The sequence below is a fragment of the Triticum urartu genome, chromosome 3A (assembly GCF_056163025.1).
Source record: "Triticum urartu cultivar PI428250 chromosome 3A, HENAU_Tu73, whole genome shotgun sequence".
NCBI lineage: Eukaryota > Viridiplantae > Streptophyta > Magnoliopsida > Poales > Poaceae > Triticum > Triticum urartu.
In genome coordinates, this window is record NC_141875.1 from 661,909,883 (window position 1) to 661,920,842 (window position 10,960).

At 49.0% G+C, this 10,960-nt stretch overlaps 2 protein-coding genes and 1 non-coding gene across 12 annotated transcripts; all 3 read right to left on the bottom strand.

Moving 5' to 3' along the window:
• Positions 1 to 164: 164 nt before the first annotated feature.
• Positions 165 to 237, bottom strand: TRNAF-GAA (transfer RNA phenylalanine (anticodon GAA)). Its single transcript has one exon. It is a non-coding gene; the product is annotated as a tRNA-Phe (tRNA).
• Positions 238 to 826: 589 nt separating this feature from the next.
• On the bottom strand, positions 827 to 3,702 carry LOC125530200 (putative glucuronosyltransferase Os01g0926600). Its single transcript, XM_048694600.2, has 4 exons — positions 3,386 to 3,702; positions 2,361 to 2,749; positions 1,794 to 2,035; positions 827 to 1,686 (listed from the first exon to the last, which is right to left on the bottom strand). The coding sequence occupies exons 1-4, from the start codon at positions 3,486 to 3,488 to the stop codon at positions 1,173 to 1,175; spliced, it is 1,248 nt and encodes a 415-aa protein (XP_048550557.1). The 5' UTR covers positions 3,489 to 3,702; the 3' UTR covers positions 827 to 1,172.
• A 2,677-nt stretch (positions 3,703 to 6,379) lies between these two features.
• LOC125530199 (uncharacterized) lies at positions 6,380 to 9,985 on the bottom strand. 10 transcript variants are annotated; one of them, XR_015598886.1, is made up of 4 exons: positions 8,463 to 9,985; positions 7,966 to 8,115; positions 7,071 to 7,137; positions 6,380 to 6,720 (listed from the first exon to the last, which is right to left on the bottom strand). XR_015598886.1 is itself a non-coding variant. In XM_087513865.1 (3 exons), exons 1-2 carry the CDS (start codon positions 9,662 to 9,664, stop codon positions 7,992 to 7,994), a joined length of 1,326 nt encoding a protein of 441 aa, XP_087369991.1. In that variant the 5' UTR covers positions 9,665 to 9,985; the 3' UTR covers positions 6,380 to 6,720; positions 7,966 to 7,991. The 10 variants fall into 10 exon arrangements, 3 of the variants coding, with proteins under 3 accessions (XP_087369991.1, XP_087369989.1, XP_048550556.1); XR_015598887.1 differs by having other exon boundaries at positions 7,051 to 7,137; XR_015598884.1 differs by having other exon boundaries at positions 7,949 to 8,115.
• Positions 9,986 to 10,960: the final 975 nt, after the last annotated feature.

The following is a 10,960-nucleotide window of genomic DNA, read 5'->3' on the forward strand; positions in this document are numbered from 1 at the left end:
CCAGCTTTTTCTTAAAAAAGTTTAAACACCGATGCCAGATTATATAAAAAAATTGATATGCTACCTACTTAAAAAATCATTGATACATACCGTTTTTTCCCTTTTAACTTTGTCTTAGGGAAAACACTGTTGACCCATTATTTAGACGAAAAAAAGGATGGATGTGCGGTGAGCGTGGATCGAACACGCGACCTTCAGATCTTCAGTCTGACGCTCTCCCAACTGAGCTATCCCCGCTTTGTGTTTTAAAATCGATTGTTTCTCTAAAAACTTATAATCACCGATCAGCATGGGCGTTGTCTTGCTCGTAACTGAGGTTTGGGCTCAAATTCTGTTAACCGTCCTTTGTCTTGAATGGTTTGGGCTCACACGGACGCTTCTCGTTGTGGCCCAACCCGGCACTAGTGTACAGGAGCAAAGCGAAGGGCAGGCATATCCTCGACTCTGAAGCCGGATTGAACAAATCTGTAGGTGCTCCAGTCTTTTATACGCTTGCCCATGTTCACAGGGATGCAAACATTGCAGCTGATAATGCTTTACTGCTAAGCATGCATCGATGGAACGTCCAGCCTGCTGCAGCAGCTGGAGCCGTCAGGTGCCTGCGTTCCTTGCAAGTTGCATTCAGCATCACTCTAATCTACCTTCATCATCAATGTAAGCCAAGCACATTGATGCTCTAAATAAAAGCCCTGTGGTGTCACATAAAAGATCAAGGTATCAACCAAAGACCAGACAGATACTGTGCTGCCTTCAGACAATACAAACGGCAGGCATGCTCAGCGACAAGCATATCTCTCTGCCTCTGTACACTGGATACAGACTGGTCTGTTGTTAACCTTACTTAATTATTCCCGCCATTACAGATCGGCGTCTATGTAGCAGTATAATACAAAGGTCATGCAATATATATAACACTATGATCCATGATCACCTACAACAGCAGCAGTTCTAAGCACTAGGGCAACAAAAAACAAGGGAACCATGCCATGCCACAACATGGAAGGTAGGCAGGCACATCATCACAACAAAAAGAAGCAAGGTGGTATTAGACAGGAAGGAGCTTTACATTTGATGACAGTAATGGCTTGGCTTGGCTTGGCTTACTCATCAGTCCTCTCATTTCATTCTGACTGAACATCGTCAGCTCATGGTGCCAATGCCGCCGCTGCTACCTACCATGGCTTCAGGTCGCCCTTGGGGCCCTGGGTCCAGTTCAGCGCCTTCTGCCCCGGGGTCAGGTACACGCTCTTGCTGTGCGGGAGCTTCCGCGCCAGGCCGTTCAGGATCTGGTGGAAGGCGTCCCCGGGCTGGGCCGGCTGCGGGAAAAGCATGGCCTGCTTCATCGACGGGTTCGCCAGCAGCCTCTGCTTCCGTAGGATCACCTCCATCGGGATGGAGGTCAGGATGGTGTCAAGCTTGGGGACATCGTCCTCCGCCACGAACACGCCGATCTCGTCCCACGGGATGGCGTCCGCGAAGGGCAGGACAATGTCGTCCGCGATGATCACCGGGATGCACCCGAACACCACGGCCTCAACGAGACGGGGGCTCCACGGGGCCCAGCCCAGCGGGCACAGGCAGAAGATGGCACGCTGCATGTCCTCATAGTAGGTGGGTGGGTGGTCCGTCGAGATGTCGAACAGAGGGTTGTTCTTGAAGTTCTCCCACACCGACGCACGGGCGCCTCTGCATTGCGTACATAGAAGGTACGTCAAGACTTTTGTGCCCCAATAATTCATTAAGAATGATGATTATGACTTATGAGGAGTACCACATGTTTCAGATGTGCATACCTTGCATAGTAACCACCCTCGGGATCATTTGCCGTATCGTAGAACAAACCACGGAAATAGACAAAGATGGAGCGCGGGGTCTCCGGGGGTACAAGGTGAGTTTTCATTTTCTGGGGAGGAGCATATGGTGGGATGTTGATTGAGCCCTCCTTTAGGCAGACATGATCCTTCTGCCCAAATGTCTGGACAAGTGTAGCGCGGCGAAGCAATGGAAGGATCCCCCTTTCGATCGCCTTCTCTTCCTGAACCATGGCAATGCAAAATGCATGTCAGAGAAAGATTCTACTAGAACAGAGCATGCAGTTTGTTTCCAAATATCTAAGATAAATAGGTTACATAAGTGAATGAACAGTCATCAAAGTCCGTGGTAGTACAAGTGTGCAAAGCATGTGTATAAGTGTGCAAAGTACATCCATTCCATGTTTCAGTGGTACTCCCTCCGTAAACTAATATAAGAGCGTTTAGATCACTATTTTAGTTATCTATAAACACTCTTATATTAGTTTACACAGGGAGTAATATGTAAGTTGGAAGATTCAGGTTTCCCATCTGTGCTCTATGACTCACCTGATAATGGAAGCATGCCCCAAAGTCATGTGGCACGACGAAGAAATGATCAGCACCGGCCGTCCGGTTCCAATAGGGCCAGTGCGAGGAGATGAACTGAACCGCACTCCTCATGATCCGCGGGGATTTGAAGGGCAACGGATGACCCCATGGAGTAAGGTCACAGGTCGTGTACACCGGGGTGTAGAACCAGTCGGCCTCCTCCGGGTTCATCGTCCGGATCGCGCTCGACAGCAGGAACCGGTGCATGAATATCTCGGCGGCAAACATGTGGCTGAGGCACCTGGAGTCCTTGGCCACCATCTTCTTGTTGTACTTGGTGGGCAGCTCGTAGACGTACACCTTCAGCCTCCCGACGGGATCATCCTCCAGAACATCACCAGCACTCCCTGAATTTCCATGATAAACATGATGAGAATCAAGTAATGCCGCAGCACAATCATCATAGCTAAAATTACAGAGCTATGGAACAGCTTGAGTGGGCTGTTGGTAGAGTACATGGCAACGCAACAGACAATTTAGACTCCCAGTCCAGAATCACAGGGAGGTTTAATAATACAGTAATGTCTAAAGTTCGGTGATTGAGGTAGGCGCCCATGCTTATCTACAAAGTCAGACATGCTCTCCCTGGCCTGTCGGTGACCAAAAGTCGGAACATGCCGCGCGGAATAAAATCCTATCGCGGCGAGATCTCGGGACGAACAGCTGATGTGCTGGCCATCACGTCCCGAATTGGTCCAGCGGCCGCAGATCTCATGCCGCCGGCCTTCTTCCCCGGCCTCAACCGGCAGGATTCGGTCCAAAAGCAGCGCCCCCCAAATCAGATCCCAGGCACCGCGGGAACGCACACGGGACCGCGGATTTCTGGGGATCAATCGAGCTCGGTGGCACAAGCATTGCGGCACGGCAGCAGGAAGAAGAACAGTAAAGACTAACTACCAGAGCATCAAAGGCTGGAAAGGAAAAGGGAGCATTTTTATGCTCTCTCCAGCTGAATCGCGCATAGGAGAAAGAAAGGCACACACCTTCGATCCTCTCGGTGTCCTGGCCCCTGACGACGACGCCGGAGCAGGAGAGGAGCAGCGCGAGCGCGGCCGCGAGGGCCACCATCGCCCGCGGCTTCCCCATCGCCGCCGCCCGCCCACAGCTCCCCGTGCGCTCCCCTACTCAGCAGCAAAAATACACAGGCAGAGGGTGGGGAGGAGGAGGGAGGCGGGCGAATCTGCTGCCGCGCGTTGGCGAGCAGGGGAGGGAGGGGGCCGGGGGGGAGTCGGAGAGGAGAGGGGAGGGGCGTCGGGTGATAATAATGCGGAGGAGCGAGCGGGGCGGAGGTGGAGGCGGAGGGTGGTGGTGGTGGGAGCCGGCTCGGCCCTCGGTGTCAATGATGAGCTAGCTGTCGGCGGAGCAGGTTGGTGGGACGCTCACCTCAAGTCCTCTCAGGACACACGCGCGCGCGCGCAGTAAATCCAGCACCGTATCTGTAAATGCTACACGTACCAGGGATGATGAGGATTTATTAGCCAAGCCCAGCACGTTACTAGTGGCGTGCACGTAGTGATTCGACAGGTAAAATGGTACTACTACTATTTTCATTTTAGAAAACGCCCGACTCTAATGATCAAACCAACAGTACATATATATATACTCTTATAACAAAACTAGCAGTACATGTAGATATATAGACCTAAAAAGGAGAGGTCGATAATGATCAAGGCCACGTTTATGCCGGACCAACGCCCTGAAGAATAATTTGTTGAAGTTGTGGCCGCCGAAAGTTTTTTTTTTGGCGAAAACGCCGAAAGATTCATACATCCAATATCCCAATAACCTCTAAAAGAAGCTCCGCTGAAGGTGACACCAATGTAACGAAGTGGGATACTGCAAAGGAAAGTCACCACTATCACCATACTAACAAAAACCTAACTGTATCGTCAAGAGGTCAGCGTGAATCTACACCAACGAGTCATCGATGCCGCCGTGGCTGACATCATCATAAGTCATATTTTGTTCTCAAACCAGTGCTTCCTGAGATCTCGCCGACCCATCTCTCTCGGCACACGCCGAGGATAGGAGAAGCAATATCTCCGCTCATTCGCCGTTACGCCGGAGCGGTGATAAGGATTCCGAGGAGTGTAACTGCGGCGGTGCCCCTTTGACAAGCAAACGCCATCGAGACTACAACGAGCCAAACACTGCAACCACCGTTCACCTACATCAATCGATCAATGTAAACGAGGGAACGTGGTGTTTTTGCTTGCTGCAAAATTAGTTTCGCATCACTGGTTCACTACAAACTGTGGCGCTTATTTAAATCTCAAGAGTAACATATCTCCTTTCTTTTTATATTCCTACAGTAGGCAATGCGAGAGTCGTGTGAACGGCCGCTCAGTTAGTTGATTAAGCGCGCAGAGGAGGCGAAAGTTAGGCTTTTGCTGGCAGACGGAGACGATGGATGAATCAATCATGCCCGGGAGACGCGGCCGGAGATTACTCCGGTACATGAAATCCAACCGGACGCCGCCGACTGGAGCGACGTACATCTGGCTTTTTTGGCGGGGTCCAGCCAGCCAAACCGCGTACTATTTAAGAGAGAAGAAGCCTGTCCACCTTTCCATCCGTCGGTGGCCATGCATACTTGCCGCACAATCAATCCAACGCCGTGCCGCCTGTCCTCCTCCTTTGACTTCACCTGTCGTCTCCTTCCCGAGCCTGCTGCTCGCTCGTCGCCGTCGTCGGCTGGTGTTGCTCGTGTTCGGCAGGGGTACCTGGTTAGGTAGCAGTACATATACGTAGTAGACTACACGCAGGGGAGTAGGTCGTCGTCGGTGGTAAGAAGACACGTCTTCTTCCCTCTGCGTGTGTTCACAGACTGACAGTTGACGATTTAAACTGGACATGTTTGGTCCCTGGCCTGATAGGTTGGGTCGCCCGCCGTCGGTCAAGATTTCAAACAAATTTACACAACACACAAAATCTTCAAAAACTGGCAAGGAATTCATATTAAGAAATAGGAAACCACGGAAACATGATCTGAATTACGGAAATATGTTTAAAATCCAAAAACACTGAACATTCATTTAGACAAAAAAGAGACCAAATTCTTGTCTCTTGTCAAGAGTAACTATCATGATTAAACACCATTCTTATTCGTTCCCATCTAGAATGCTTATCATGATTTAACAAGCATTCTTATTCCTCTTCCCTCTCCTATTATCTGCTTCTTCCACAAATATCCTGGTTGGTGACACTACGTGTGCAAAACCACTGCCACATCATGTCATCATCCACCAAACATTTCCAAGCCAGCAAAGAGACCAAAGCTGTGTGGTTTATCAAGTTGACAAGTCATGTCCTATAGGAAGTATAGTATTAAAGTTGGGTCATCAAAAGTATCGTTGGACAAAAAAGGCCTAAGAGAAGAAATACACGAGAATACAGTATATACACACACAACAGAGCAATTTTTACAAAACTAGTTTCGCTAGAAAAATATATATATGGGAGAACCTCTTTTTCCCTTTATAAAGGAAGGCCTAACAAAAGTGAGCCATGGCAGAAAAGTCATGACATCGACTCCCATTTTTCATAGGAGCCAACAAACATCTGTTGGCCAATTCGGTCACATGTCCGAGCTATTCTTTTTTGCTTGATGGATCAGCAACACTTGGACAGAGACTGCAACTAGCTAGATGCCTAATTATACATTACTCCAAGTGTCAAATCACTTTTCCTAAGACAGGCTACCAGATGAAATCACCTTTAATAAGCAGGGCTACAGGTGGAGGGAGCTCTTTTACGGTACAGTACCCAGCACCTGTGTTAGTTGGCATCTACTGCTCCCAATTGCGATTATATGTCAAGATCAGGCCTAAGATTTTTTTTCTTCTTCAAAAAGATGTAATCTATTCCCATCTGTTCTGGTCTCGGGAAGTGACAAAATTAAGCTAATGGGAGGCCCAGTCGCCACTCAGGGTGATATTTGCACCGGCTGTCAAAGTTGGTGGACTAAAGTGGCCGGCTATCTCGAAAAGCGACCAGTTTATAGCAAGGCTCAGAGTAATCAGGATTTTCATACAAGTAGAGGTGTAACTTGAACATTTCCCCTTTTTATAAGGAAGGTCCAACACAAAGGCCTGACGTGGAATCCAATTCTCAGAAGAGCCAACAAACATCGGTTGGCTAATCCAGTAACATGTCTGAACATTATTCCTTGAGAAATCAGCAACAGTATTTATACAAAGACTGCAGCTACATGCTTGGATTGTTACTTCAAATCTCCAATCAAATTACCAGACAGGCTCCCAGATGAGATGGGCGATGGCGTTACTTATAACAGCAGTTCACCTCTTCTCTACTGTTTCTGGGGAACACAAAAGGGGGCAATAGAAACATCAGTCAGGTCATGCACCACAGGCCCAGAACATAACTGACAGGGTATAAGCAGGTTTGACAATCAGGAAACGCGAGCCTGTCTAGAGACAACAATGGACAAACAATCCACAGGATTAAAATCTTGTAATTTCCATTATGACATCCACATACAACGGACAAAGCGCACAATGGCTGTCATTTCATCCTCTAATGAAGAACAAGAAAAGAGATTAAGTTATGAGGTATAATAAGCGCACAAAGTACACTAAGTTGTATTATTATTTTTAAAAGGACAGCTCTAAGGTTCGAGAGAAGCTACCAAGGCTTTAGTTCACCCACCGGGCCAGCAGTCCAGTTCAGGAGGGTCTGCCCGGGCTTCGGGGTAGTCGGGGAGGATTTGGGCAGCCTACATGGCGATTTGAATTTTGAACTGAGATTGGTAGGATAGTTTATTTCATTCCAACCTTAACAATGAAGGTAATGGAAAAGAACACAACAACCAAATGGACAGACAATTAAATGAAATGAGGCAGCAAATTCTGGAGAAATAGACTAAATTTGATCTGTTAGTCTGTAACACAAATTCCGAGTATCTCATGGTCCAACAGCTATGAATAGAGCCACCACCCATGAGACCTTTTTGGCCTATGTTTTCTTCCATTTAAACATCCCTCCGGTCCCTTTAACTCCGCGTATAAGATTTGTGTCAAGTCAAACTTTGTAAAGTTTGACCAAATTTATATTAGAAAATATCAACATCTACAATATCAAATACATATAATATGAAACTACATTCCATAATGAATCTAATAATATTGATTTCGTATTATGAATTGTTGATATTTATCTCTCTATAAGTTTGGTCAAATTAGAGATACTGTGACTTCAGGCAAAACTTATATGCAGACTAAAAAGGACCGGAGGGACAAATTAAGGCTTCCTTGGAATTCTATTACTATACGATTCTCAAGAGCACGTAAATATAGCATGCCTAGGGGACGACAACATTTTCCAACAAATAGCATAGAAGTATAGAACATGCTCCTGTCACGAGAAGCACAGAAACATATATGTATGAAATATTTCTCTGACAAAGCATTTTGCAAGACAGTAAAAGACTGAAGACGAAGAATTTTCACAGCATAGGTACATTACCAAATGATGGCACATGTGTCATATGCGACCAACATAAAGAAGAAAAACATCTGCATAATCACCATGTTCAGCAGTGTACCAGGTCACACAGCCAGCAACAAACATTTAATCATCTCGTTTCGTATCCCAATCCTTCATCTTCTTACTTCCCTTTGGTTTAGCAATAGGTGCATTCATGCCCGCCATTTTTGCATTATATTTTGTTCGCAGCGGCCCGTTTGTAGCCCATCTGCAATTCAACAAGAAATAAGTAAGGGCCAGACTTCCTTGTTATAAGATTGGAATGACTGCCCTTTACCAAAAACAAACTAATTGATAAATATCATCCACAAGGCTAGAATAACAAAGAGGGGGACAAATCAGGCATGCCAATAGAAGAACTAGAGAGAGGGGCTATTAGTATTCTGCTGAAAAGCATACAGAGAGTGCCTTCTATGTAGGCTAGTATATTGTCTGGACCAAGTAGTGGATAGATAGCACATGTTCTACTAATAATAAGCAATAGGACGATAACTAAAAAACCAACTGAACATTTTTCAGGTATAAAGCAGTAATGCCATAAGAATGAGTACATACGGTGCATCCCAGTCGGTAGTGTCCTCATTAACAAGATGTGTCCACTTTGTTCTGCCACTCCGCCCGAAATGCTTGACTTGCATGACCTTAGGCAAGATGCTCTTGTCCATCTTATCTTCACCGGTGGGCGCAGAGAAATCACGGGTGTATATAGCATCTCTACCAGCTGACTGGCTCACGTCATCACCGCCCTCCTGGAAGAAGGCACCCTTGTGGTAGTACTTCTGCATAAAGTTCCACTTCTGTTTGGACTTCTGGAGAGAAGGTTTGGGGTTCTTCTTCTCCCATTCCCGGCGCTCCTCCTCAGTCATATTCCTCACCTTGTCAATCTCTTCCTTCTCCTTCAACCGTGCATACCTTTCCTCCCTGTCCCTCTTAATCCGCGCCATCTCACGATTCTTCCATGACTCATACTCCTCAGCTTCGTTCTGCTCATCATCCGTGTCGACATCCTCGACGCTAGCATCCTCGTTGAGCGCCTTCTGAATGTGCTCATCCTTCCTAATCTCCTCCACCACAATCTGCCTGGTCTCGATCTTCCTAGCCTCGAGCCTCTTCCTGATGGTCTCCTCCACCTGCCGCTCCTCCTCCTCCAGCCGCTCGCGCTCGGCGATGGTGTCCCGCTGCGCCTTGGGGATGAAGACGGGCTTCACCATGGCCATGCCCATCTGCTCATCCTCCGAGTCGGTCTCGTACTCGGACTCCTCCGACTCCTGCACGTCATCCTCGAGCGGCTCGTCCTCCTGCGGGAGCAGCTCCTCCTCCTCCTGCGCCCTGAGGCGCTGCCGCTCCTTGATCCTCCGCCGCCGCTCCTCCTGCGCGTCCTCGTCGTCCTCCTCCTCCACCTGGGCCTCTTGCCTGTCCCGCTCCTCCTCAGCGGTGGACACGATCTCAGCCTGCCGGATGCGGCGGTGGTCGGCCCGGAGCTCCTCCTTGTTCTCCGCGCGCGTCTCCGCGAGCCGCCGGAGCCGCCGGTCGTCCTTGGGGGGCCGGTCCCGGTCCCGGTCCCCTTCCTCGGCCTTGGGGAAGGCCTCGTCGAGGGAGACCCTGGCCGCCCGGAGGTCGATGTCGTCCTCGGCCTCATCGGCCCACTCGGGCTTCTTCCCGGGCCAGTAGCGCTTCACCTTGGTCTGGCCGATCTTGCCCCGGAGCTTGTCGCGCACCGCGATGGCCGCATCGCTGACCCCCGCCGCCACGGACATGGCGCTCGCGCTCCGCCGCTGGACGTGGACGGGCGACGGACGCTTGTGGCGGTGATGGGGAGGGGGGAGCACCGGAGCAGGAGGTGCCTAACCCTAATAAAGCGAAGACAAATCCGAGTAGGCTAGGGTTTGATTGCCCATGAAAGGAAAGAAGCGCGTCTGATATGGATCCGGTGGAGGGGAGGGGAGGGGAAGGAAGGGCGGTGCTTTGGTGGGGGGTGGGAGGGGGCAGAGGCGGTGGAGGTTCCGGCGGCGCCGCCAGAGGAGGTCGAGCCTTCCGGAACGGGGATGAGATCAGGGAAGCCGGGGGCGCCTGCGCCTGAGGCCTGAGGTGAGGAGCTTGGAGGGCCGCCTGAGGATAGAAAAGGGCCCTGAGCCCGGGTACACCGCCTACAGCCAGACGAAGCGGGCCACCTTCCCGTGGCCCACCGCTGGGCCTTCTCTCGGCCTAGCTACTTTACAATCGAAAATCAAACACTTTTGAATTCCCTACAAAAACCAAGCAGCTTTAAAACGCCATCCAAACTACAAACGGAGAAAACCTATCTGACTGATGTTCACTGCATCAAGTTGCTGGAAAAAACGCCATCCACAAAGTATACCTAGTTTGAAATGTTTATTAAAAAAAATGACTCTAGCATTTCTTAAGGCCCAAAAGATGCTAGGTCACCCACCAGGCCAGTAGTCCAGCTCAGGAGGGTCTGCCCGGGCGTCAAAAGACAGTTTTGCGTCCAGAAAAAAAAACACATTTTTGCCATATGCGCGTCAAAAGATAGTTTTGCATCTCCAGCTTGAGCACAAAAGAGGAACACCATCGAAAATGATGTGCATACGATACTTTCCTGCATAATGCTGGCACGACACTAACATGAAACGTACAGATTGAAAACAAGAAAATCAACAACTCTTCATGTCATCTGTCATACAAGGATGGTTCAAATTTTATCGTATACGTGTACCATCAGTCGAACACCATAGCCTGCTTCATTACAAAGGGTTTGCGACAAGTCGTTTGCTTCCTCTGTAACATCTGTTTCAGGATACTGCCCAGCTTCAGGAGTCGGAGCATCCCCCTCTGAGACAAACACACCAAACGGCTTCAGGAGTCGGATCATCATCATCCGTATGTGATGATCACCAAGACGTAACAGAAAAACCACAGCCATGGGTGGGCAATCGGTTGAAATGTCAAACAGCAGGTCGTTCTTGAACTTCTCCCAACCAGATGCACAGGCACCTGTATGGGGCACATAGAAAGGTCAGTTCAGCAAAACAAGAAGAGGGGAATAAGAGTAT

Excerpts from the sequence above, each read along its gene's own strand:
- LOC125530200 (XM_048694600.2), bottom strand. The coding sequence starts at position 3,488 with ATGGGGAAGCCGCGGGCGATGGTGGCCCTCGCGGCCGCGCTCGCGCTG. Across the intron at positions 2,036-2,360 it reads GGGCATGCTTCCATTATCAG|GAAGAGAAGGCGATCGAAAG; the intron begins GTGAGTCATAGA and ends GCCATGGTTCAG. Across the intron at positions 1,687-1,793 it reads GAGGGTGGTTACTATGCAAG|AGGCGCCCGTGCGTCGGTGT; the intron begins GTATGCACATCT and ends TACGCAATGCAG.
- LOC125530199 (XM_087513865.1), bottom strand. The coding sequence starts at position 9,664 with ATGTCCGTGGCGGCGGGGGTCAGCGATGCGGCCATCGCGGTGCGCGAC. Across the intron at positions 8,116-8,462 it reads ACTACCGACTGGGATGCACC|ATGGGCTACAAACGGGCCGC; the intron begins GTATGTACTCAT and ends GTTGAATTGCAG.